The 27,856-nt window shown below is 36.4% G+C and overlaps 2 protein-coding genes across 3 annotated transcripts in view; both read left to right on the top strand.

Annotated features, from left to right (window-relative positions):
* LOC131319601 (uncharacterized) overlaps window positions 1–3,361 on the top strand; it is a 32,697-nt gene extending 29,336 nt beyond the window's left edge. For both annotated transcript variants that reach the window (XM_058349943.1, XM_058349944.1), the window contains one exon: window positions 3,125–3,361. The gene's annotated coding sequence lies outside the window, so the exon portion shown is untranslated. The remainder of the gene's footprint in view (window positions 1–3,124) is intronic.
* LOC131319603 (uncharacterized) lies at window positions 1,098–3,361 on the top strand. The gene is made up of 3 exons (XM_058349946.1): window positions 1,098–1,263; window positions 2,485–2,814; window positions 2,903–3,361. Exons 1-3 carry the CDS (start codon window positions 1,188–1,190, stop codon window positions 3,055–3,057), a joined length of 561 nt encoding a protein of 186 aa, XP_058205929.1. The 5' UTR covers window positions 1,098–1,187; the 3' UTR covers window positions 3,058–3,361.
* Window positions 3,362–27,856: the final 24,495 nt, after the last annotated feature.

Here is a 27,856-nt window from a genome sequence, read left to right as displayed (position 1 = left end):
AGTACTTGATTTTTTTAGATAGTTTATATATTTAAAAATATGGTTAAAATTAATTATAACCATTTAAAATAATATAATCAGAAAAATAAGATCTTGAAATGATTCAAATGAATGAAAAATTAGAGCATTTAATTTTTTTGAGACTGTTTAATAATATAAGAGAAATCAAGAGAGAGAAGTGAAAAATAATATAAAAGAAATTGTTGATGAACAGTCATTCAGTATATATACCGAAGTATTGTAGTGAAATGTATTTTATCTAAGCTTTTATCTAATTGCTTTAGGTGGGTTTTCTCGGTTTTAGGTTGCTATGATAGCTAATATTTTATTTTTGCTACTCTAGTGTACATACTCTAATGGAACAACAAAATAAAAAGGGAGGAAAAACACTTTTATACTTTTGTTTTGTTTAATTTAAACATTTATATATTTATATATGAGTTTGCCTTCTTTTTGGTTCACATATATAAATTTTGATTAGCCCAGGACGAAATAAATTTCTGGTTCAGCCCTTGCTCACTGGTTATTTGATTTGATAATTTTAATCTAAGTTTTTTGGGTTGTGTATATTTCAGGTTTTCAAGTCAGCTTAGCCGTTTGCTAACGGGCAGTGCTCAATTAACATGGGCCTAGCTTTATTGGCGGATTACTTGACCGCTTATGGTCTTGTTACTCGTCAACTACGAGTACTACTCCATTATAGACTTCAAAGAGTTTCGGAGCACCACCCCAGTCCTTGAAGGGGTCCCCTGCATGAAATACCAAGTTCACTATCGTCTAAAAGAAGTCGGGTTTATGTTGTTTTCACACGTTTCTCCAATTTTCCACCACAACTAGAATATAAATTTTTTTAGTTCGACGGTCAGGTGTGTCCGGCCCAATTTACGCACGTGCACTTTGACTATTTCCTTCTTCGATTCGGTCAAAAGTAACTCATCCACACTGGGACCAAGAGATTTCCCTCTTGCGGCTTGAGCCCAAGAGGTTGCCGAATTTCGAACACAGTACGTGTGGTTTTACAAACTCGCCCTCTCTTGTCACCTGAGCGAGCCATTGGAGTAAAAACTAGTATAAATAGCCCTCCATTTTATGCTTCTTAGCATCTCCACAAAGTTGTTCCCAAGCACAAATTAAAACCTTAGGCCATTTTAGCTTCCTTCCCCTCTCACTAGCTAGTTGTCTTCTCAATGGCTTCTTTTATTAGCTCCAAGAATGTGGCAATCCTAGCCCTTGCTCTTGCCCTCTGTGTGCAAGGCATTGTAGGTGAGTGAGGTCGAGCTTTAATTCATGATCGTCTCTATACATTATCAACCAATAGTTACCATGCATATCTAGCTAATCCAATAAGATAACTAAGGTGGTGTTCCACTTTCTCCAAAAAGAACTTTTTGAAAAAAGGAGGTACGTAATTTCAAATTCAAAAATAATGAAAATAAAAAAAAATTAAAATTTTTTTTGCACTGTTTAAAAGATTTTAATGAGATCTATCAAAAAAGATTCATATTGGTAGAAAAATTATTTGGATAAACATATGATTTTTGAGCTTGAAATTGCCTTCTTTTTCAAAAAGTTACTTTTCTTAATAAGCGGAACACCTCCTGATCTATATATACTCTTAATTTGTCAAAGGTGGTTCAACCATTAGCCTTTTAGCCCGTGGCTTAAGATCCTCAAATTTTTTTAATTTTGTCTAATTCCCAAATGATTTTGTTCCAAAGACCCAATAATATAGGCCTAATTTCTCATCGATCTTAGTTTTGGAAAGTTTTAGCTTTGCTAATTTTATCTTACTATAGTGATCAGTTTGTCTAATTGATGGTATTTCGTGATCTAAATCTCGCGTGAATTACATAGTCAGGCATACTGTTTTATGATCATTTTTATATTTTTTTTTGGCTTAATCTAGTACGGAGTACATTAGTACACTGTACATTTAGTGGCATGATTATCACTCCATATTTATTGTGAGAGTTTCCCAAAGTATTTTCTTTAGTTGAAAGTCCATACTGAGCAGCAAGATACAGACAAAGGCATGCTTTTAGCCCACATGCCCAATCAACTTTAAACTATACGTTCTATATCATACTTCTTCAAGATTCATTTTCAGAGTTTTCCGCTAAACTATGCTATTAAGGGTTTGTTTGGAACATAGGGAAAGGAAAAGAAAAAAAAGGAATGTTTAAAAACTTTATCCTTCCTTGTTATGGTTTGAGAGGGAAAAGAAGAGAAAAAGAAAAAAATTTGATTATCAAGATCTTCTCTTCATTTTCCTTCATTATTTTCCCTTCATCACTCACTTTCCAAAAGTTCCAAACAAGGCGTAAGACTCCCCGTGGAGTCGTGGATAGATTCAGAGATTTTGCTACCGCAAGGCTTCGGCCAAAAATAAAATTTCTTAATTAAGATTTTACTATTTTAGACTTTCAGTTACATTTTTGTATCCATGTAACCACCTATTTTGTTGGGGGATACATCTATACGTAGGTGGAGCAATAGAATGTGAGAATCTCAACAAGGACTCGTGCGCTTTCGCCGTTTCATCTTCTGGAAAGCGATGCGTGCTGGAGAAGAGCGTGAAGAGGAGCGGGGAGGAAACCTACACATGCCGCTCATCAGAGATCGAGGCCGATAAACTGAAGGACTGGGTTGAAACCGATCAGTGCATGGATGCTTGCGGGCTGGAGAGGTCCGTGCTTGGAATCTCGTCGGACTCTCTCCTCGAGGCCCATTTCTTGCAGAAGCTTTGCTCAACCCAGTGCTACAATAGCTGCCCCAACATTGTGGACCTGTATTTCAATCTTGCTGCTGGTGAAGGTAAAGAGAAACTTGATTCTTTCAATAGTCAGTATTTACCACAAGTCCGTGACTTACTAACACAAGTGCTGGTTTTTCACCTGTCCAGGCGTATTTCTTCCCAAGTTATGCGAAACACGATGCGAAAATGGACGTCGGGGACTGGCCGAGTTCAAAAGCTCCGGATTCGTTGCACCTGGACCTGCAGGTGTCCACCCAGTGAAATTCACCGTTGCTCCAATGGTTGCCCCCAGCTCCCTTTGAAAACTAGACTAAAATCTAGATATATATATAAGTAGTTTGCAATAAGCAAGTCTTTTAGTGACTGCAGGTAATGGGATTGGAGTGTGTTTTTTTTTTTTTTGGCGTATGTTTGTTACCGCTTGTATTGATCGACGTTCGAGTCGTGATCAATCAGACATGCAAACATGAATAAAGTGATTTCCGATAGTCATTAGGAAGATACAACACTTGTTCCCGGGGTTATACTCTTTCATGTTTATAGGAAGAAGATGTAATAGTGTAATATGGATTTGGCTGAAATATAAGAATGTTTGGTTTACAGTCCTTTTTTTTTTCTTTTCTGCTAATTATAAGTAATTTGATTTACATTTCTATCTGCATGCACCTCAGCAAATACGTAATCCCATGTAATAGTACCACATAGATCAAATGCATGTGACGAAATCACTTGTAGTACTCATCTCATGGTGACATGGTCCATTTAATTTATTTTTAGTCACAACTGTTCTGAACTCATTAAGAGATTTGAAATAACGACCAAGGAAATGACATTGTTTGACTTCATGGAAAGGAGGAAAGCCGTAATACGCCAACTTTAATTAGCACAGGCAAAAAATAAAAAATAAAAAGAGGAGAAGGAGGGAATAGAATGGGGAAGAAAATTAAATGACATGGACTTTGGGAAGATGAAATTTGGGTTGCGTGCCTACAGCTAGCCCCATTTAATTAATACCATGAAAGTTAGATTTTGTAAATTTAAAAGAACTTTATTGTTATTTCCAAATTATGGTAACACAAGAAAGTAATATATCCCTATATAGGGAACACCATGGCTATGTTTGGTAACATTGCCACTTTTTTGTTTCCTATTTCCTATTTGTTAAAATCAGTTTCTACTTTTCCTAAAAAAAAGTGAAAGCGAAAAACATGTTTGTGTCAACTTGTTTCCAAAAAAACAAAAAAACAAAAAACAAAATACGTGAACATGGTTGACATGAATAAAAGAAGACTTCCATTGCCACTACCAGTCTACCATAGACATTTCTACCTGAACCCGTAAGGCCACAACTACTCTCTTTGAAGAATTGAAACCCATTATCTAATGGAAATCCTATGGCTATGAAAAGAAGCTCAAATAAGTAAAAAAAAGGATGGATAAGCTGTAATAAGAGTTCGCAAAATCGCATCTTCTGACAGAGTTTTAATCAGATTGAGAGAGAGAATCCAAGCCTTGTATGGAGTTCGTCAATTAGATCGAGAGTGAGAACCACAACTCTTTGTAGATTTCTTTCAACCAGATTGGAGAGAGAGAGAGAGAGAGAGAGAGAGAGAGAGAGAACCTTGGCCTGAGTTTGAGACCCGGGGAAAAAAAAAGAAAGAAGTTCCTCCGGCCAAGTCTGCGTCTGGCGTGGGTAACGTGCACAAATGGCACTGTAGTGGAAGATGGCAGCCTGTTTTTACTTTTGCAAAAAGTGAAAGCGTGGTTTTTTAACTTCCAGAAATTTTGCAAAGAGTGAAAGTGATTACCAAAATTTGAAAGTGAAAGTAGTGCACCAAGCAAACTTTCAAGGTTAATTTTTGAAAATTCTTGAAATGAAAACAGAAAACAGAAAATAAAATGGTTACCAAACATAACTCATAAATTTTTGAACATTTACAACAAGTTTAATTTTCTTGTCTTTTACTACTTGAATGCAACATTAAAGTTTTACTTTGACCATTAAATCTATAAACCTTTTAAGATTAAATACTTTCTAGTTTAGGTGAAAAACTCACTGTTTTCACCACCACCATTTGTGGGACCCATCATGTGTTCATTGTAATAATCTGGATTGTTCATCTTGTAAGATCCACAGAATAATATAACAACGCAAAAATCAACTTGATTGAACATCGATCGATAGGTATATCAAAAATTAAAATTGGGTTTCTAAAATAAATAGTCTAATTCTTTAAAGTTAAACTGTCCATAACTATCTATTTTATACACCAAAATTTAATTTTGATATTTCGATGTCTGATCAAGTTAACTTTTTTTGTGAACATATACTATGTTGCGGGTCCTACAATATGAACGACTCATATTACTGTAATGATTCTAATGAATGCAATGTGAATTCCACAATGGGTGGTGAAAACGGTGAATTTTCCATCTAAGGTAAAAAAAAATTTAATCTCAACACTTTTTTTAACCAAGATGCTCCATAATCATTCCGCACAGGCTCCCATTTGTTTTTATATATTTGCGTATTTTTCTCAATGGAAACAATAGTAGCAGAATGCCACGGTACTCTTTTATATGAGAATCTTATTTTTGGAGCAGCAGTAAACAAGAGTTTACGGGGCTCAATCGCGGCCGTCCAAAAGTGTTTTGGACGGTCTGGATATTAATGAAACTTTTTCAGGGAAAAGTTAAACTATTTCTCGGAAAAGTTTCATTAAAATCCGGACTGTCCAAAACACTTTTGGACGGTCGCGATGGACTGCTACTGTAAATAAGTTATTTCCGGCTGCTCCGGAAATAAGTATTTCTCCTTTCATATATTTAATTTGAAAGGTTTATTTGAAGTTTGTCGGGTTTCAAAGTATTTTAGGGTCTTCGGATAAGTTTAAACACACTTTGACTAATTTCAAGGAGTCAAAGTTCTGTCGTCTACTAACAGAGGTGATCGATTGAAATTAACAATGGTTAAAGTCCAGTACGAATTTGTCTTACAAGAATAAGATACTATCTAAGATATTTCGAACCTAAGACCAAAAAAGAGCAAATTCTTAATTCATATACATTGCATTGCCGCCCCTGTTTGTCCATGACTTTTTTTTTTTTGGGAAGTCATGTGTTCTACTCTCCATTCGTAGGGCCTGGCATCGCCATCCGAATTGACTGGCGGATTCCCCGACTGAGTATTGGTCTTGGTCTTTGTTACTTGTCGACTTCAAAGAGTTTCAGAGCAACTCATTCCTGAAGGGGATGCCATCCCCTGCAGTGAGGTTTACTCGCTGGAAATTATAGCCCCTCAAAATGACATAGTTTTGAGGCAATTTGGGAATCCTCGATTCAAAGACACGTGAGCCCTCTTTCTCTCTCTCACAGTACACCCAGGCCCACACACACACACACTCTCTCTCTCTCTCTCTCTCTTCGTTTTCTACTCCAAGAACTGAAATACACTAATGTAGTACTCCATAAAAATAAAAATAAATCATTCCTCTTATCTTTGATTTATTTTTTTCGTCATGCAAAAGGATTTTACTATGGAAATTCATTTCTGAATCAGTTCTTACATGAAAAAAAAAGCTTACATGAAAAGAAAAATAAAAAAGAAGCTCCTATCTAACAACTTCATCTGAGAAGGGATAAACTCGATTCTTATAATTATGAAAGGAGAGAGAACCCGCCCTATGTCCATGCAGACTTGTGTTCCTAATCGAATCCAGACAAATATATCTATGTTTTCTCAATCAATTAGCAAACTAGAATGTTTAATTTGATTAATGAGAATTCGTCAAAGCTGTTGGACTTGTCTTCATCTCAGATCTTCTTTTTTTTTTTTTTTCATAACTCGTATGTTTAATTTGTCTTCAGATCAAATGTTTAATTTGATTACTGAGATTTTTCTGGTTCTTCTTTGGTAATATTTCTGCTCATGTGTCTTTGGAGAGATGAAAAAAATTCGTGGGGTTGAAGGGTGAGTTGGAGGAAGAAAAGTTGGAGAAGAACACAGAGAAAATGACAAAGTGGTCTGAGAGAGAGAGAGAGAGAGAGAGCAGAGAATGGGCCTGGGTGAGGGACAGAGAGAGAGAGAGAGAGAGAGTGTGGGCCTGGGTGAGAGGGGCTCACGTGTTCTTTAAAACGAGAATTCCCAGATTGCCTCAAAACGACATCGTTTCGAGGGGCTGTAATTTCCACCGAGTGTAAGGACTCGGGGCCCGAAAAAGGAGTCCCATGCATGATGCATGCAATACCAAGTTCACCGTCGTCTAAAGACGTCTGGTATGCGTTGTTTGAGAATAAATTTCTTATACCGGCTGTGTAAATTCTTCTTTTTCCTCCAAATTAATACAAATGCGCCACGTCAACAAAAAGGGTATGAAAGTGGACAAAGTCTAGCCTTTTCTTCTCCTCTGTTTACCAGGGTTAACTTTACTTTTGGAAGCAAAGTTTGGACAATTAAAAAAAAAACCGTCATTGCATAAAGGCCCCTTCTTCCCATTATCAACAATTCTACTCGTGTGTACACCGAATCGTCAAATTTTTAATGCTCACCGAGCTTCAATTGGATCTCTTAAAATTGTATATTTCTTTTGCAAAGCTTTCTAACAATTGAATATAAAATAAAACGATAGTTGGGCACATACACAGAATATTGTTTCTTGTTCGGATCTCGCGAGTAGCAATAGGTGTGTGTGTGTGTGTATATATATATATATTGTTTCTTGTTCGGACCTCGCGAGTAGCAATATGTGTGTGTGTGTGTGTGTATATATTCTGTGTATGTGCACAACTATCGTTTTATTTTATAGTTATTTTCAGGACTCCAGAATCGTTAAATTTGGGGCCACTGGCGGTTTTGTCCTATCGTTATTTTCAAGACTCCAAAATTAGTTGAGGTGCGCGCAAGCTAACCCAAACATTCGGTTATAAAAAAATTATAAAGCAACTAATTAGTATAAGTTGCTCTTGCACATGAAGCATACTGAAATAGAGTCATTAATTGTGGAGTTTCACTACAACAAGATAATTCAAAAAAACATAAGATAACCGAAATGGCGAAACATGAACTATAAAAAAATAATAATAATAAATTCTTAAGAGGTAGGTTTAACAATGCAAACACTTATGTAATTGGAGAATATTTGGGAAGTAATTAGGTGCCCGTGGAATGCCAGATGAGCTTTGGGGCTGGAGTTACTAGAGTAATCTTGACCATTGAATTAGAATTGAAGGATCCTCCAATTCTCTATGAATTGGAGAGGAGCCGGACTGAAAGTAATGTACCCCTATATAGGGAACACCATAAATTTTTGAACATTTACAACAGTTTAATTTTCTTGTCTTTTACTACTTGAATGCAACATTGAAGTTTTACTTTGAGTATTAAATCTATCAAAGATGTTACTCACACAACAATTCAAACACAATAACTTACACAACCTCTCATATATATGCGGGATCCACACATAGTAGTGCGTGTAGAGCTCACATGCATGTGAGAAGTTGTGTAAGTTGTTGTGTTTGAATTGTTGTATGAGTATCATTTTTGTAAATCTATAAACCTTTTAAGATTAAAATACTTTCTAACTTAATTAGGTGAAAAAATCACCGTTTTCACCACCGCCATTTGTGGGATCCATCGTGTGTTTATTGCAATAATCTGAATTGTTTATCTTGTAAGATCCACAGAATAGTATAATTACGCAAAAATCAGCTTGACTGAACATTGATATCTATATCAAAAATTAAAATTGAGTTTCTGAAATAGATAGTCTAATTCTTTAAAGTTAAACTGTCCATAACTATCTATTTTATACACCAAAATTTAATTTTGATATTTCGATGTCTAATCAAGGTAACTATTTTTTTTTTGTATATATACTATGTTACGGATCCTACAATATGAATGACTCATATTATTGTAATGATTCTAATGAATGCAAGGTGAGCTCCACAATGGGCGGCGAAAATGGTGAATTTTCCAACTAAGGTGAAAAAAAATTTAATCTCGACACTTTTTTTAACCAAGATACTCCGTAATCACTCCGCACTGGCTACCATTTGTTTATATATATTTGCGTATTTTTCTCAATGGAAACATTAGTAGCAGAATGCCACAGTACTCTTTTATATGAGAATATCTTATTTCCAGAGTAGCCATAAACAACAGTTTACAATGCTTAATCGCAGCTGTCCAAAAGTGTTTTGGACGGTCTGGATGTTAATGTTGTCCAAAAGTGTTTTGGACGGTCTAGATGTTAATGAAACTTTTCCGTAAACAACAGTTTACGGCTACTCTGGAAATAAGTATTTCTCCTTTTATATATTTAATTTGAAAGGTTTATTTGAAGTTTGTCAGGTTTTAAAGTATTTTTAAAGTCTTCGGATAAATTTAAACGCACTTTGACTAATTTCTAAGAGTCAAAGTTCTGTCATCAACTAGCAAAGGTGATTGATTGAAATTAAAAATGGTCAAGTCCTGAACGAATTTGCCTTACAAAAATAAGTTACTATCTAAAAGATTTCGAACTTGAAACCTAAGAAGAGCAAATTCTTAATTCATAGACATTGCTGCCCCTGTTTGTCAATGATTTTTTTCTATTTTTTGAAGTCCTGTGTTCTACTTTCCATTCGTAGGGCCTGGCATCGCCATCCGCAACGACTGGCGGATTCCCCGACTGAGTATCGGTCTTGGTCTTTGTTAGTTATCGACTTCAAAGAGTTTCGGAGCACCTCAGTCCTTGAAGGGGACGCCAGTCCCTGCAGTGAGGTTTACTCCCTGGAAATTATAGCCCCTGAAAATGACAGCAATTTGGGAATCCTCGGTTCAAACTTCAAAGACACGTGAGCCCTCTCTCTGTCACAGTACACCCACACAACAAACCCCCCCCCCCCCCCCCCCCCCCCCCCCCCCCCGGTCTCTCTCTCCTTCCTGTCCTCTTCGTTTTCTACTCCAAGAACTGAAATACACTAATGAAAGGAGAGAGAACCCGCCCTATGTCCATGGAGTCTCGTGTTCCTAATCGAATCCAGACAAATCTATGTTTTCTCAATCAATTAGCAAACTAGATTGTTTAATTTGATTACTGAGAATTCGTAAAAGCTATTGGACTTGTCTTCATCTCAGATCTTTTTTTTTTCATTACTCGTATCTTTAATTTGTCTTCTGATCAAATGTTTAATTTGATTACTGAGATTTTTCTGGTTCTTCTTTGGTAATATTTCTGCTTATGTGTCTTTGGAGAGATGAAAAAAATTCGTGGGGTTGAAGGGTGAGTTGGAGGAAGAAAAGTTGGAGAAGAACACAGAGAATGACAAAGGGGTCTGAGAGAGAGAGAGAGAGAGAGAGAGAGAGAGAGAGAGAGAGAGAGAGAGAGAGAGAGAGTGGGCCTGGGTGAGAGGGGCTCACGTGTTCTTTAAAACGAGAACAAGCTGTAATTTCCACCGAGAGTAAGGACTTGGCGCCCGAAAAAGGAGTCCCATGCATGATGCATGCAATACCAAGTTCACTGTCATCTAAAGACGTCTGGTATACGTTGTTTGAGAATAAATTCCTTATATCGGTGGTGGTGTAAACTCTTCTTTTTCCTCCAAATCAATACAAATGCGCCACGTCAACAAAAAAGGTACGAAAGTGGACAAAGTCTCGCATTTTCTTCTCCTCTGTTTACCGGGGTTAACTTTACTTTTGGGAGCAAAGTTTGGACAATTAAAAAAAAAAAAAATACAGAGCAACTAAGGCCTTTGGTGGGGAGATCTCTGCGGTGAAGAGTGCTCGTCCAAGCCCACATGAAGCAATCTGCTTGAGGGTTCATAAAGAATCTCCAACCTTGCCCAGCAAGAAGAGCTAGCCTCATTAAAGTCTCTGAATTGCGAAAACTCAGACCCCCTTTTGAGTTTGACAGAGCTAAGTTGTCCCAGTTGTTCCAATCCTTGTAACATCGATACACGCAACAAGACAACGACACTTCAATACTTAAATTAATGGTAGTTTAAGATTTCGTATGTATTATTAGTTGGTTTATGCTAGTACAATTTAAGGATGGTTAAGTTGCATCATGATTTGCAATTTTGCATCCAAGTTTACATTGTTTTGATTTTTGATGAGTTAATGTAAAACATGTTGCCAAAAAAAAAAAAAAGAGTTCACCACAAAGGCTCAAATAGTTGAGTTTCTAAAAAAAATAGAGTTTCTAGAATAGGGTCCGTTTGTGCATCTCAGTTGTACCCCTACTCAAAAAAGACTCGGGATCGTCAAGTCACAAAAACCTTAATTTGAAGAAATATATTAAAATGCAAGAGGCTAGGATGAAATGGCGGGAAGGATCCATGCGCTTAATGATTTGGACAAAGATGTGGACGTGGAGGTTGATGATAACTTCAAGGATGGTGTCTCTCTCTCTCTCTCTCTCTCTCTCTCTGGAATTTAAATTCCAAGGTTTTTGCGATTTTTTGGTTTCATCGTTTTGGTTCGATGTGGTTTCTCTTTGTTTGCCTTTGGGTTTCGGCTTTGCTCTTTTGGTTTTTGGATGCTTTGGTTGTAGGTTGTTTGGGTTATTTTAGCTGGTGAGCGTATGTATTTGCGTTTTTGCTGTGGTGTTTTGTTGGCATATTGCCTTCTCTTGGGCATGGTTCTCGGATGACATTTTTGCCGGTGTGCCCGTGATCCATTTCATCTTTGTATTAATTTCAAAGGTTAATAAAAAAAAAATTCCGATAAAAAATATTGGAAAAAAATTCAACTTTGAGACGCTCAAAGAAGGGATCATAAGTAAAATCATATGACTCAGACTTGAAAGAATGCAACCAATTAATGGAACATAGACGATAGAGAGAAATGAGAAAATTGTTAACAACTCTATCTATTTGGTGGGCATGTTATTCTTGTGATAATAATGCAAACGAGAGGTCCAATGGACCATCATTTGCTTGCTTGCAGTAGCACAATGGGTCGTCCACTCAATTAAACATGGACATGACACACATTTTGTGACTTGAAGGCCAGGTCTTCATTCATGCACTGAATACCACCACTAACTTGGCTAGTGATTGAGATTTCCAAATCAATCCGTCTAATCTTTCGCATTGGAAGATAAGCCAAAGTATGAGTAAAAATAATGTCAAGAACCATTTATAATGTTAACAATTGTTATCCGAGATGAGTAGCAATATATATACTCCCTCCGTCCGGATTTAATTATCCTTAGTTTTATTCTAACTGGCTAAAAAACATGTCATATATTTAAATCTATAATGAATTTCATATCGAATATGGATTTTGTTTGATAGATCTCAATTAGTTCTATAATACAATATTTTCGAAATCAAGTAAAACATTATAAATTGAAAGATATAATAGATTGAAAAATGACACGAAAGTCAAAAAAAAATTATTAAATACGGACGGATGAAAACATAACAGTTTAAAATGGCCGGGATGAATACTTACGTGGGATGAGATCTGAGGATGAATATTTAAATACTCCTTAAAAATATTTTGAGAAAAGGCCAAAATTGACAATTCGGTGCAGAGATGAGTAGAATTGTTGATAATGGGAAGGAGGGGTCTTTATGCAATGATCGGGTTTTTTTTGTAATTGTTCAAACTTTGCCCCCAAAAGTGAAGTTAACCCTGATAAGGAGAGGAGAAGGCGAGACTTTGTCCACTTCCGAACCTTTTTTGCTGACGTGTCGCGTTTGTATCGGTTTGGAGAAAAAGAGGGTTTTACACTGCCAATGTAAAATTTTTATTCTCTTTGGGAAAAACCTAAGTTTTCATAAGATGTTACACTTTTTAGTTACATGTTTTATGTTTTTAGACTTTTATTTTGAATCATCTCAAAAAAAAGACTTTTATTTTGAATAATTCTGAACCTTTTCTGTACATGGGGATTACGTATGTGTAGGTGGAGCAATAGAATGTGAGAATCTCAACAAAGACTCGTGCGTTCGCTGTTTCGTCTTCTGAATCCCACTACAAAGTGGTGTCATGCTTACCATGCAATACATTTTTTGGTAAGCATAACATCACTATATCATGGAATCCATACTATTTCAACCAATAAGGAGGAGGTTAACATTCACCCTCTTAAGTGGAGGATGAACAAAACTCAACTCGATGTGTGCTTGAGAAGAGCGTGAAGAGGACCGGGGAGGAAACCTACACATGCCGCGCAACAGAGATTGAGGCCGATAAATTGAAGGACTGGGTCGAAACCGATCAGTGCATCGATGCTTGCGGGCTGGAAAGGGCCGTGCTTGGAATCTCTTCGGACTCTCTTCTTGAGGCCCATTTCTTGCAAAAGCTTTGCTCAACCCAGTGCTACAATAGCCGCCCAAACAATGTGGACCTATATTTCAATCTCGCTGCTGGTGAAGGTAAAGAGAAACTTGATTCTTTCAAATGTTCCCTTTTTTTAGCAATATATATTACAAACACGACTTTAATTACCACACAATTCCGGACACAATACCGTTCAGAGTTGTTCGATGCACGTGGGTCCACATGCATTGAACGTCTCTAGACGCTGTTGCGGAGTTGTGTATTAAAGTTGTATTTGTACTCTATTTTTTTTTTCACTTTCTAGCTTCTGTGTTTTCAATAATCAGTGTTTACCGCAAGTCCATTACTAACACGAGTGCTGAGTTTTTGCCTGGCCAGGTGTGTTTCTTACCAAATTATGCGAAACACGAGGCGAAAATGGACGTCGAAGATTGGCCTAGTTCAAAAGCTCCGGATTCGTTGCACCTGAACCCGGAGGCGTCCACCGGGTGACATACGCGGTTGCTCCGATGGTTGCCCCAGCTCCCTATATATAGATGCTATATATAGGCTAAGATTTAGATATTACTAGTAGTTTGCAACAAGGAAGAATTAGTGACTGGGAATGGGATTGGAGTGTTTTCTTTTCTTTTTTGGTATCGTCGTTACTATGTAAATTGATTTTGCTTTTCTTATTATAATGTTTCCATATTGACTTCTTTATTATTAATGAAAATTTCTTTACCGTTAAAAAAAAAAATTTACCATGTGAAGTGATTAAGAAATTTTCATGTCACGAAAATAGCCGGAAAGCTCTAGCTTCGAATGACGGTGAATCAACAGCTGCATGTCACGAAATCACTTCACCCCTTTTTGGAACCCGTCATGAGAAAAGAAATACTAACGACGAAGAAAATGACCTTTGTTTGGCTTCATGGAAAAGAGGATCGGAAAACCATAATACACATTACACCAATTTGATTTAACTAAGGCAAATTATTAAATAAACATAAAAAGGAGGAGGAGGAGGAGAGGAATGGGGAAGAAATTTAACTGATATGGAATTTCAAAATGAGAACATTATAATTTTTACGAGCAATGCCATTTTTTTTTTTTTTTTGAAACTGTCAATTTCATTCCAAAGCCCGAAGGCAATATATATCAAATGATACAAGGAAGAACCAAACTACCAAGACTTCGACACAGGCACCCCTGCAAGCAGGACCGATGAAACGCTTAGATTAGGAACCAATCTAGGTCAAGGTAGTAGAGAATTCAAACGGACCCCTAGCTCAAACCCGCAGCGAACATAAAGCACAATTGAAATATGGAAATGCAACAACAACTAAGAAACAACAAAAGGAGAAAACAGTTCTCCTGCCGGAGCAAAACCAACCTGTTGATTCACCCATGGCGCCTGAAGATCTGCACGCTCCTCTGTCGGATCGAGCCGCTAAAGCTGAACACACCACGACACCAACCAAAATAGGAAAACCGCAGCCGACCAATGGTACCAGATCTGATCCCGGCAAACCCCGACACAGCCACCACCTACCACCGCTGTCGTTGCCGTGAAAACCCATGACACAACCAACATTGCCAGACCACCAAAAACCTAACTAAGATTATTAACCCAACACCCATCGGTTCTAGAGCACTAGACCGGTACAAATCGGATTCGGGAGACCAATCGGTAGAGCCCGAGCCAAAATGGCTGGAAAAAACCAAAAAATGAAGAACAAAACCCCAAACCCACAACCGCACACCTTATTTACTCATCAACACCCAAGCCAAGCAGATCAGGAACCGCCGACCGAGACCACGTACCTGAGACACCACCGGAGCAAGACAAAACTGACGAAATGGGCCCTTGACGGATCGAAACAACTTGATGTCCCCACTGGGAGGTCGGGAAAGCTGTGAGATAGTAACGAGGCGAGGAGTGGGGAAGGTACGAACAAGTGGGGGAGGAGGGAGGGTGTAACGGCCTAGATTTTCGGTAAATAAAAATTTCGTTAAATATTTAAATTTTATTTTAAATTATTTGGTATTACTTTTAAAATTCCTTTTTAATTTCTAATAATCCGTCATAATTAGATTTGAGTCTTACAAAAATTGAATCTTTTAACCCCAGACAATATGGTCCTTTTCTAAAGACAAGTATGCTTGTAAAAGCACTTGTATATTTCCTAGTGAGTGAAATAAAATCTTTTAAATCATATTTTTTGGCTAGAAACCCTACTTAGCAAGTCTAGTTAGCTTCTAACCGACCAGTTGGAGAAACCAAACTACCAATTCACCTAGTTATAATTTCCTAACCATAGATGGACCTTTTTTTTACCATCTTTAAGCCTTGTAAACCTTTCCAACCCTAGACAAGAAAATCATTTTATATTTTCTTTTATTATTTTAGTTCTTTTCTTTACCCATTGGACAATAAAAATTAGGAAAACTTTTGTCCATTGGACAATAGGAAAACTAGATTTTTTCACCTAAGGTACTATTCTAGATTTTGTTAAAGGTACATATATAGTTATATATAGTCTTATATACACATGCCTAAAAGTACATGTATATATTATTCAAGTATATATATTATTTTACTTCTCTAACCTCTGGTCAATGACTACTAGGGTAGATATTACCCATTGGATAATAGAGTAGTCTTACTAGCAAGTACTAAGATGGACTAAATAAATATTTTCTTAGATCCACCATGTGATTATATATGTATATAAATGTACCATGGATTTACTACCTAGATTTTCCATCAAAAATATTTTGTACTAGATTTGATAAAGTACTCATATTCACATGACTAAAGGACATTTGGTTATTTAAAATATTATTCAAGTACATATTACCTTTTATCCATTGGTCAATAAAAGTTAGGGAAACTTTTATCCATTGGACAATAGAAACCCTAAATTTTCTATTAAAGATATTCATTGCTAGATTTGGTTAAGTACTATTATATAGTTAAATATAGATTTTTATACATGCTTAAAAGAACATTTTGGTTATTTAATTATGAAAATTTCTTTATTACTTTTGTCCATTGGTCAATAGTTACTAGGGGATTTATTATCCATTGGATAATAGGATAAATCTTTCAACAAGTACTAGGGTTCATTAAATAAATCATTTTCTTAGATTTTCCATGTGCTTATTTGCATAAAAAAAAAAAAAGGGGGTGTATCCAAATCCAAGATTGCTAAGTACTATAATAAATAAATTAGTACTAGTAACTTGTGAATTTTATTAATAAGAGAATCCTAGCCATACATTTTATTGGATACTTAGTACCTACCTATATATTTAACTATGTGGACATGAGTACATATATATCATATTATATAAATACCCTAGATTTGTCTAAGTACAAAATCCAATATTTTAATAAGAACATGTGCATAATTAGATTACTTTAATGAGATATTTGATTTGGAAATCTAGTACCTTGTACCTTTTGACCTATTATTTTTCTAGGAAAAGTTTTACCCATTGGATAATAATTGCTAGGAAAAATTTTATTCATTGGGTAATAGCCAAGACTTTTGCTATAAATAGCACTCCATTCTTGCCATTCAACTCACACCTTCACCTAGCAACTTCTCTCTCTAGAAAAACTTGTATTCTTCCTTTGTTCTTGCTTAGTTCTTTTTGTTCTTGAAGTTCTTCTTGTGTTCTTCAAGAAACTCATCTAAGGCCGCCACTAAACAGCCACCCGACCACCCTCTCGATCCAAAAGTTCTAGTAGTAATAGTCAAGACTTAGTTTCGAGAGAAATCTTTCTCTTTCGAAGCTACCATAAGCATTCCGTAGGAAGTTACTCCGCCCGACCACTGACGTACTTTTCATAGCCACCCTATCGCCAAGAAGAAAGGTAAAATCCCTAGCCTACTAACTCTACGTACAGTATAGAATCGTATGTTGGAAAGTAGAATGTCTTTAGTTCAAAGATCTTAACCGTTTTCTCTAAGTATATAAGGTTATCTGTTGACTGTTAAGGTTATATGTCATAAGTGTATAAGGTTATCTGTTGCCTAAAATATTAGAATTTCATGAAATACTTGAAAGGTGTTTTCTAGAAATAATGAAAAGGATGGGGAGTATGTTGAACTCGTCAACTTATGTTTTGAGCATGCTAAATAATATAGAGTTGGATGATCTTGCTAGTTTAGTTTCAAGATTTCAATGAATGCTTTATGATTCCTTATGTGGAAAGTCCTACCGCAGAGTCTATGCATGAAAATGAAACACCGAAATCAAGAAAGTTAGAAACATGGCACCTAGGGTGTGGTTAACAAGGAAAAAGGGTTCGAAGAATGAAATATTTTGAAACTACATAATGACCAATTTTGGTGGCATTATGTGAGTTGGGGGTGTGTGTGTGTGCCAATGGGAACCCGAAGCGGCGGAACCATTGTGCGGATACCCGGGAACCCGGAGCGGCGGAACCGAGGTAGGGTGTGTGGCTTGGTTACCGCGGAGAGGTGTTTGTCACAACCCGCTATCCCTAGACCCCTTATAAGGGAATCACGGCTCGTGACCAGCCAACAAGGCCTTCTTACATAACGAAATGGGCTCAGAATAAGGTGCTCTAAATTAAAAAAATTGAACATTTGCGGAAGCGATTAAGAAAACTTCACTTAAATTTGTGGGGTCTATTAATCAAAGTAATCATAAACAAGTTTAAGCAAAATGAGCACAACCCATTTGGTCTAGAGCATCCATACATTGATAATTTTCATGATATCATAATTACATTAGCATGAACATCCATAACATACATAACTTATGTACATCACTTTGCAAAAATATATACATCCTTGATCAAAAGAGAAGCAAGTACAAAACATGTCCAAAAATATAAGTCTTCTTTCTACTTCCATTCTATATGCAAAACAATTCCATGAAGCCCAAACTTGCACAAAACATTGCACCTATAAGCTTTCATCACCTGAAATTGGTAATTAAATCGTCAGCTGAAAGCTCAATGAGTAAAGCTCATACTCTAATTTGGGTTTTGAATATTCAACTCACATATAGCACACTGGTTAAGAACATTTAAAAGAAATCCAAAAGATATTTTACATGGCAGCATAAAGTACTCAAACACATTGACATAGCCAATACTACCAAGCTTACCACATACACATACATACATGACATATATCGAGATCCCGGCCGATTATTGGTACCCATCGGCAAGGGCACATACCTGGACATTATAGAACCCTCCAGGAAGGCACATATTGGATATTATAGAACCCTCCAAAAGGGCACATAATGCTGGCTATTATGGAACCCACCAGCGGGCACATACGATAAAGCAAGGGCAAGACATACATACTTCGTAAAACAAAACTTATAACATACATACTTCGAACATCTTAGGAAATACTTTAATGAACATTTTATTATAACATAGCACTCAAAACACTTAGACATATCACTTCATAACTTAGAAAATCAAGTCACACTTCATAGAAAAGAAAAGTTTATAAAATTTCCCAATTCAAAGTATGAGGTTACTCACATTCCTTTGTACTTCAAGTAAACATCAACTTGTATCTCTTATATCCGTCTCTTGTTCACCAAATCCTACATATTGTATATGAACATTCATCATTTACGCAAAAAGCTCATAAAATGATGCACATGCATGATTCCCAAAAAAAAATGATAAGTTAACCATGACATGCTCCAACAATTCTTGAGGATAAACACAAACACAAATACACAATGAACTAGGTCTCGAAAACTTTAACGCATAAAGGGGACTCATATTCACATGGTGTCAAATTTTCTTGAGAATTTACGTGGCCAAGAACTTCCCTTACAAATTAGAAGAATAAGGAACAAAACTGCAGAATTCAGCACAGTCCAAAACAGAAAGGAGCTTAGTAAACGAATTGTTTAAAATTATTCTCTTTGAGTTTTACTCTAATTTTTGGACACAATACACTAGACACATATGGGTACCTCACATAAAAATATCAGAAAATAACGTGATGCGAAACTAGGTCAAACACACCAAAAACCGAAAGCCAAAACAGAGATTCAGCAGTAGCAGTAAAACAGAGTGCAGTCTAGTGCGAAATTTTTCTAGACTTCGTTTTAAGGAATATTAATCCCAAATTTTTACACAACATTTTAGACTCATTGAGGAACATCCCATAAAAATTTCGTAATTTTTGAACACGATTTACTATGTCTAAAAATTCGTGGCTTAGAGTACAAATTTCAGTAAATTCCTGGACAGATTTCTCTTCAAACTCATTACAAAAAAACTTACCTCTTTTAGGTTTAAACCATGCATTGAGAGAGCTTCAAACACTTGGGTGAGAGATGGATTTGAAATTGAATCTTGCTCCAAGAACTTGATTGAACCCTAGAATCAAAACCCTAGAAGTAGAAGATAGGGGGAACTTCTTGATTTTTTTCTTGAGAGGAGTGAGAGAGGAAGAGGACGTTGGAAGAATGAGGGGGTGGGAGCTGATATTTTCTTTCCTTCTCTACGTCTGGATTTTTCTAGAAAAAGGGTGGCTTAATTATCAAATGAACCCTCACATAACATTCTCTTCAAAGAAGGAACCAATAATATTTTCACATTGACCCATAACCTTGTTTTATGAATCTCTATGTTTTGTCTTAGGAAACTTGACTCATAACATATAAATCATATACATGGCATGTAATTCAAACATAATTCGTTTGTGTCTCATAGCACATAAAGGACACGTAAGCACTTAAAATCACATAATTTAACATCTATGATTAACTTATACTTAAATAAGCATGATTAACATAATTAAACATCTTGGGTGTTACAGTGCCAATGCAATTGTGTGCCAATGGGAACCCGGAGCGGCGGAACCATTGTGCGGATATTCAGGAACCCGGAGCGGCGGAACCGAGGATGGGTGTGTTAAAAACTATTTTGGAAAATGTTGATTTGGAAAAAGAAAAGTGAAAATGATGATACGGTCTACGACGAGTCGTGTAGGAGAAACTCCGAAATCTTGGACACCAACGTTAGTTTGAATAGCGAATGTGAATGTGATATTGTTAACTGTCTTATTACATTGGCATGTCTTATGTGGGAATCGTTGGTCTATTACTTGTAAGTTAAGGGTTAGTGGGTATGGGTTAATCTATTGAGCCTTTGTAGCTCATGGTGTTACCTTTGGTGACCCTGACATATTATATTGGTGGCGACGCCGGTATAATGTATCAGATCATATAGATGAACAGGGTGAACTCTACACCTTGGAAGCTTTTGGAGCCAAAGAGCTAGCCAGGATGAAGGAGGAAGCGGAGCAGTAGATAGGAACCCTAGTTCCCTCCCTTATTTGAATAAAAGTACTTTTGTAAGGTTATGATGTAATATTGAGCCAGACTCTATTTAAGTTTTCAATAAAATTGTCTTTTTAACGTTCCCAAAATTGAGGGCATTACAGAGGGAGGGAGAGAGGCGGAGGCCTCCTCCCCCAAGCGGCGGCTAGGTTTTGTTTTCTAGAGTGAGAGAGAAGTGAGAGAGGAGGTTACGAGCAATGCTATAATGATCGTATTTAGGTACCACATTTTGGATACCATATTATATGTCACAATTGAATTGGTAGAATGTACTCCACTCCATAACATACGGTGTGCATTCCTATAATACTTTATTGACACATCATATAGTACTCAAAATATGGTCACCAAAGTATTAGTGAATTTTGGCTTGTCTTCCTTCCAAAACCTAATAAGCATCGAAATATGGGTATTTACTACTACTTTCCTTTCTTTTCTGTACATTTCCTACGAAACGTAGCCTCCAATTCCAGGAGATTCATTAGCCATCGCTCTCAAGGCATTGAAGTCTCAAATTGCAATAGTTACTAGTTATAGACCTTGTGGTAAAGTAGCGGATGCCCTTGTGGAACGGAATATTAGTCCAACTTCAATAAATTACATGTTCTACGTACTCAACTGCTCTGCCCGTTAGATGCAATCTATACATAGATTCCGTTGCCATTTTAACACGATTTCTTTTTTGATTAAAAAAAAAACCAACATTTAAATAGGATACATATCTTCTTCTTTTTTTTCTTTTTTTTTTAACGGTAAAATAACATTTTATTAATAATTAATAAAAAAAAGAGAAGAAAAATCCAACCAAAGGTTGGAAATTATAGCCTGTTGAGAACAAAGTCCAACCATTCCTAGAGGAAGAAAGCCCAAATGCACCGTGGGTCTAAAAAACCCAGGTATTACAGTATACAGAAAACCCAAAACAAATCCTAAACTATTGAAACACTTCTAGCACAGCCACCCAAAACTGCTGGCCCACCAAACCAGACAGCCAACCACCACCACTACCGCACAGCCACCTCCATCAACCCCCAAACTGCCACTGTTTAACCGGAAAATATTCTGTATCGTTTAAAAAATAAATGTTCAAATGGCTACCAACGTTAACCTTTAAGTATATAATCGAACGGATGTAAATATTGCTTTGTTTGTATGCTTAGACATTTTTTTTTGCCCTGTTTTATCATATAGATTTGCTTGATCATATCATTTCTTTCCAATCCCCGCGTTAGGTTTCTGATTGGATGCAGATACATCACTATGTAAAGCTCTTCCTTTTATCACGATTTTAGCTGATGTGAATGGTGATTATCTGTACAAACAGCCAAGGTGGAATTAATTATTGTTGTGGGCTTCAATTATTTGACGCATTTATCAGGATGAATAAAATGAAATATCTCCAAGACTCTTTTTTCCTTCAGAAAAGGAGAAAGCTCAAAGGGTTATTCGGCCGGATATTGCACTTTTAAGGCATAGGTGATGCAGTCAAGATTCGAATAGTGTATCTCAAGTTTCTATGAAAAACATTTGGTTTCCCTGATGCTCTGCGCTAAATTGTGCGACGCCTATTTTCTCATCTGTTTACGGAGTAGTAAACCCTCATAGATTGTCCCTTCATTTCTACTACCATTTTTCGATAGTTCGAGCTTCGGTGATCTAATGTATAGACTAAACTTGAGAATCAATCCCATCTTCCGCTAAAGGAAGGCTCAAGTATGCCCAAACCCTGTATGAACTAACCAAACACCTCAATTGATAATCCATATAGTCGGAGGTTGAATTCGAGGCCAAATAAAGGCTTCCTGGACTTGTAGCTAGTAATTCCTAGGTGACTTGCATCGACTGGCATGGGTGATAAATTATTCAATGCTCTTGTACCTATTCTTTGCATAGACGGCGTTACCAGATTAGTAAATTAATTTCTAAAAAGAATGCCAAACCCAAAATCCTAGGACACTTAGGGGGTGTTTAAAAGCCTACTTTTTGGCTTTTCATTTTCAACTTTTTGGTTTTTTGGTCAGAATATAGTTTGAATCTGATAGAGTATTTGGAAGCCTATTTTTTGGCTTTTTATTTTCAGTTTTTTAACTTTTAAGATTATGGTCAAAATATATTTTCAATCCTGATCGGTATTTGGATGAATATGTGCAGAATGTATTTTTCAAGAGGAATAGTGTTTAGGAGAGATATAATGAAAATGAATTATGGATTAGTTTTACCATGTTGCCCTTTGTGTTTTACTAGTGTATCAGCACCATTAACGGCTGAAGATAAAAGATTAGCTTACTTGCTAGAGTTTTATTATTTTTTTGCAAGGTGGTGTAATCTCTTTATACTTTATAGTATTTTTTTTTTCCTTAAAGAAACGAATATATATGGTTAGGCATGCAATGCTATACAATATGCTCTTCTTTTTGACCGGAAGCTTTATGCATTATTGGACATAAAAGAACGTAAGCAAAACACCACTAGAGCACCAAACTTCTTTAAGGGCATTTTTGTAAAAGAACGTAAAATGAGAAAACGTGAAAATGGGAAAAACAGCTCCATAGCACTTTTTTACTTCTGCTCTAGATAAGCAAAATGGGCAAAAGCCATTTTGCCAAAACCTCGAAAAAAAAAAAAAAAAAAAGAGAGGAGCAAAACACTTACTAAAATGGAAAAATCCGAAAATGAGAAAGAGCTTGAAAAATGTGTTCTCCAAAACACATTTGCAAAATGAGGAACCAAACAATTAAAATGTGAAAATGTAATAATGAAAATGTGAAAATGAGATAACCAAACACCCCCTTAAATTATGATTGATTAGCACAAGTCTACCTGAATGCTCTTGGGCGTTTCTTTCGAACAAGGGTTTTCGTAGTGTGCCAATGCATTACAGGTATACATCAGGCGTCTCGATATGTATGGTCAATCGTAATTTCGTTATCGTGTAGCTTGGCCCTCGGGAATTTGTATTCCTATTGCTTAATTTATGTATTCATTCAGTATAAGGCTTTTATAGATACTCTTCGAAAATCAAATCAATGGGTTAATCCCCTATCCCCAATGCTTGCAGGTTCCTTCCTTAAATGAGGATTTGCGGGATTAAGACACCAAGTACGACGCACTGAAACAAAGCAGTTGCCGACACACCCAGGGAAGATTATCCCCTGCATCCTCGTCTCATTCCTTTTAATTGGGCGGAATTCAACAATAACCTGTGTCATGCCTCCTAAAGACTGTCTCTGGCTTAGTCTGTGCTCATCTTCCAACCCCCGAGCGTGGAATCGAAGTGAGGGTTTTTCATTCTGTCGCCGTTATGGAATTTAACTTGTGTCGCCCTCTCGATGTTGATAATCATAATCTGATTCTCTGTTGATTTTGATATTCGTAATCTCTATCGATGTTGATGATTTTTTTTTTTTCCCCCTGATCGGCCTGTCGATGTTGATATTGATAATCGTAATTTGATTCTTTGTCAGAATTCTCGAACAAAGCAGATAGTAGTCTTAGCTGTAACTGTGAAGGAAAGTGGTAGTAGCAGATTTTTTTAATGTTACGCACGTCATAGAGAGAAAGTGTGACATCTGTTTTGTAGTATATGGTCATTAAGTCAGTTTGTATGTTTGAATGTCACGCAACGTAATTAAACAAGCCCTGTACTCAATTGATAATGTTAGGTGTCTGTTCCTAGATACGTAGTATTTTCTAACGGATTTTATCCAACAGGGCATTAAATGGGTGGCGTATCTTCGGGCACGCAACTCAAATTTCAGGCACGCAACTCACCTTAAAGGTCATTTAGTTTGTTTTAAAACGGTTACTTCATTTAGTAGTAGTTGTTGTTGTTTTGTTTCGGGCACGCTGGTGACTCACTTCAAAATTTTCTTCTTTAAAGTGGAGAAAGATGACACACCGAGTCGGTGGAGTTGAAGCGACACACGGACCAAACTAAGAGTAAATTACTAGTATAAAAGGCTACTGATTTTGTCATTATTTTTTTTGTTAACGTCACTTCCCTGTAAGTGTATTTTTGCACCAAAAAAATACTTGCAGGGGAGTGGCGTTAACAAAAAAAAAGGGAGTGGCAAAATTATTTCCGGTATAAAAAAAAAAAAACTAACCTTTTAAAGGGAACCCCCTGCAAATTTCATCTTGTTCAACGTCAATTTTCAGGCACCCAAATACTTCCTCCGTCTCAATTTAATTGTTCCTTGTTCTATTTTAACTGGCTAAAAAATTAGTATATCTTTAAATCCGTAATAAATTTCATATCAAATATGGATCTTGTTTGATAGATCTCGATTAGTTTTATAACACAATGTTTTTGAAATCACATAAAACATTATAAATTACAAGATATAATCAATTGAAAAGTGCAACGAACTCTCAAAAAGAATAATTAAATTGGGACGGAGGGAGCAATTATTTAGGTGATAATCATCGTCAAACTTTTAGTTTTTTCTTTATTATTTAATAAAAAGCTTGGACAATAAATAATCTGCCTATTTATTAAAATGTGATTTTTAGGTGCTTGCTTCCTTTTCGTAAGGCCAATAGTCAAGGATAGGATCAGGGGGGGTCTAGTAGCGGCGACCGCCACGACAAGAATTTTAAAAAATGCAATTATTATATGTAAAAAAAAAATTTATGCCAAACTTTTATAGTTTCGCTACCACTAAATTTTTTTAGTATACATTTCGCCACTGCTAGGATAAAATCCTGGTTCCGTCCTTGCCAATAGTGTTGGAAAGAGACTTTAAAGAAACTCTTTTTGTGTTTTTTTTTTTTTTTTGGGGGGGGGGGGGGTGGGGGGGGGGGGGGGGGGGGGTGGTTGTGGGTAATTAATCAAGAGCTTTTATCATAGGGAAAATATTTATCTGACTGAAGCAAGAAACAATAGAAAAGTACGCCATTCCACTTTATCAAATAAGTAACCTATCAAGCTAATCTTTGACTACCCGGGAAGATATGTTGTTAGCCATCCACAATGGTATAATCAAAAATGAATAATCAAAAGTTGACACATCAGTTCTTGATTATTCATTTAAGAGGTTGCTAAGCTTACCAATGTTGAGGTTCACAATGGCCGCTTCTAGTCCATAACCAAAATAAGGGGTCCACAACAATTTCACACACTCTCTCTCCTCCTCTGTTTCCCGTCATTCACTTCTCTTCATTTATGTTTTTTTTGGGCAAAAATATATCGATTCCCTCTCTTAATTTTGGAAAAAAATCGGTGACTTCTTTCTCCCATATTATGAATTTTTATTTATTATTTATTATTATTATTATTTTATTTATTTTTATTTTTTTTTTTTTGTGGGGGGGGGGGGGGGGGGGGGGGGGGGGGGGGGGGCGGAATAGAAACGGGAAATAAAAGTAAAATACCTTAAGCCGGCGACGATGGGTTGAATTGTAGATGATCGAGAGATATGAACTTCACTTTTGGAAGGAAAGAAAAAGAAATAGTTTATGGGTAAAGTGGAGAAGATATAGAGTTGGTGAAGAAGAAAATACAAATTAAAACATACATATATACAAATTTTGAAACTAGTTAACTTATGTAATGTAGGGTCGACAAATTTTGATTATTGAAAAATATTGCTAGTTTTGGTTATCTAAAGCCTAAAATTTAATTATTTCTAAGGATGTTGCTAAGTTTGATTATACCATTGTGAGCCATCTTTTGCACAAACATTGTTAACTTTAAAAACAATTGACTTTTGATTATATCACTGTAGATGGCCTATATGCATCTTATTCCAAATTCGCCTTTTATTCTTTTTCTTTCTTTTTTTCTGAAGACTTAATCGAAGTAAATTTGATTTGTTGTTGCACCTCTACAATTGTTAAAATAATTCGCATACGATTTTGATAAAAAGATCAAGCTTTCTTGGACTCGTATTAATTCCAATTAGGTCGCGGGTTATTTATTTGTTTTGGAATGTGCATATTCTGCTATTGAACCAAAATAAAGCTCCAATAGTTCTTGCGGCATTGTTATGGGGGTAGAGTGATAATTCTCCTTTGTAACAACAGTCACACCCAGTCACCTTGATATTATGCAAGGGAGATCGTGCTGTTTTGCATAGTGATTAAACTCTCAGTAATTATTCCTATAAGGTTTACAATATCAACACGTTGCAATTATACCGTACTTCACATTTGGCCTAAAACTCTTTGCCCCAGATACCGAAGATAGAAAGAGGAAGGTCATCCTTTGGCAAATCAGTAACCTATATTTGCCTTTAAAATGCAAGAAGAGTGATGGTTACAATATAAGTATTACACACCTATTTATTATAAAATTAACGCACTAACGAACCAACGTTACGTGGCAACCAGTGGCGGCTCCATTCACATGAAACCATGGTCAACTGACCATCCAAATTTTTTATTTTTTTTTTGCTTAGAATACATGTAAAAATTTTGGACTAGCCTTACTTTGAACACCCAATGTAATTGTCGATGAACACCCAACCCAAATGTTATTGAATACCCACCCCTAACAGCAATCTGCGCAATCGAATGAGAAATCAATGGATGAATGATTGCTTAATTACTTATATAGAGAGTGATGTATTTGATACCATTGATAACGAGGATATCATGCAACGGTTTATATATATAGTTTATATACTTTGCTATTTTTGGGTTGCATTTTAGATGTTATGTATGACTTTTTGTTTATATATATAGTTATGATTTCTCGAAATAGTATAGTGTAATTTCTGAACAATCTTGGAAGAATTTCTGGAGCCGTCATTGGTGGCAACTACGCATAACTGCGCTCAAGCCCATATGGTTCGAACACAACCATTAAGATCTCTGCGGTTTCGTTTCCGGCAATGTACAGAAAATCTCCAGATTTTAAACCAAGGGCTTCCGTCATCATGTTGATACAAGTAAGAGACCCAAGTATTCCCATCTCATAAAAACACCAGGAAATGTGTTCTGCATTTAAAGATGTGGTTGCAATTAGGGGTGGCAAATTGAACCCAGACCCATTAACAAACTCAGACCCATCAACTAGAAAATAGTCCTAACCCAACTCATTTATTAGTTGGGTAAGAATGGGTTCAAACCCAACTAACCCATTATTAGTTGGGTCATAATTGGGCATTAATTGGGTCAACTTAAATGACCCAATGGGCAATGAAAGTAACCCACCAAATTTCATCTCTTAATTGGTCTCTTTTGCAATTGAGAAGTGAAGGAGTACGCCCCCTCTCTCTCTCTCCCCCCTGCCCCTCTCTCTCTCTCCCCCCCTTCCCCCCCCCCCACCCCCCCCCCCCCCCCCCCCCCCCCCCCCTCTCTCTCTCTCTCTCGCCCAGGAGTATGGCCTTCTCCCTCTTTTATTCAATTGTTTTATACTAAATCACACACGTTCAAAAATATTTTGAATGGTCCGAATTAAAAATCAATTGTGATCGGTAACAATTATTTTGACTAGTCAAAATTGAAAACACATCTCATTTATTAATTGCGCGAATGGA

This window comes from Rhododendron vialii, chromosome 3a (genome assembly GCF_030253575.1).
Source record: "Rhododendron vialii isolate Sample 1 chromosome 3a, ASM3025357v1".
Lineage (NCBI taxonomy): Eukaryota > Viridiplantae > Streptophyta > Magnoliopsida > Ericales > Ericaceae > Rhododendron > Rhododendron vialii.
Note: the sequence above shows the minus strand (reverse complement) of the source record. Positions and strands in the feature narration are given on the sequence as shown.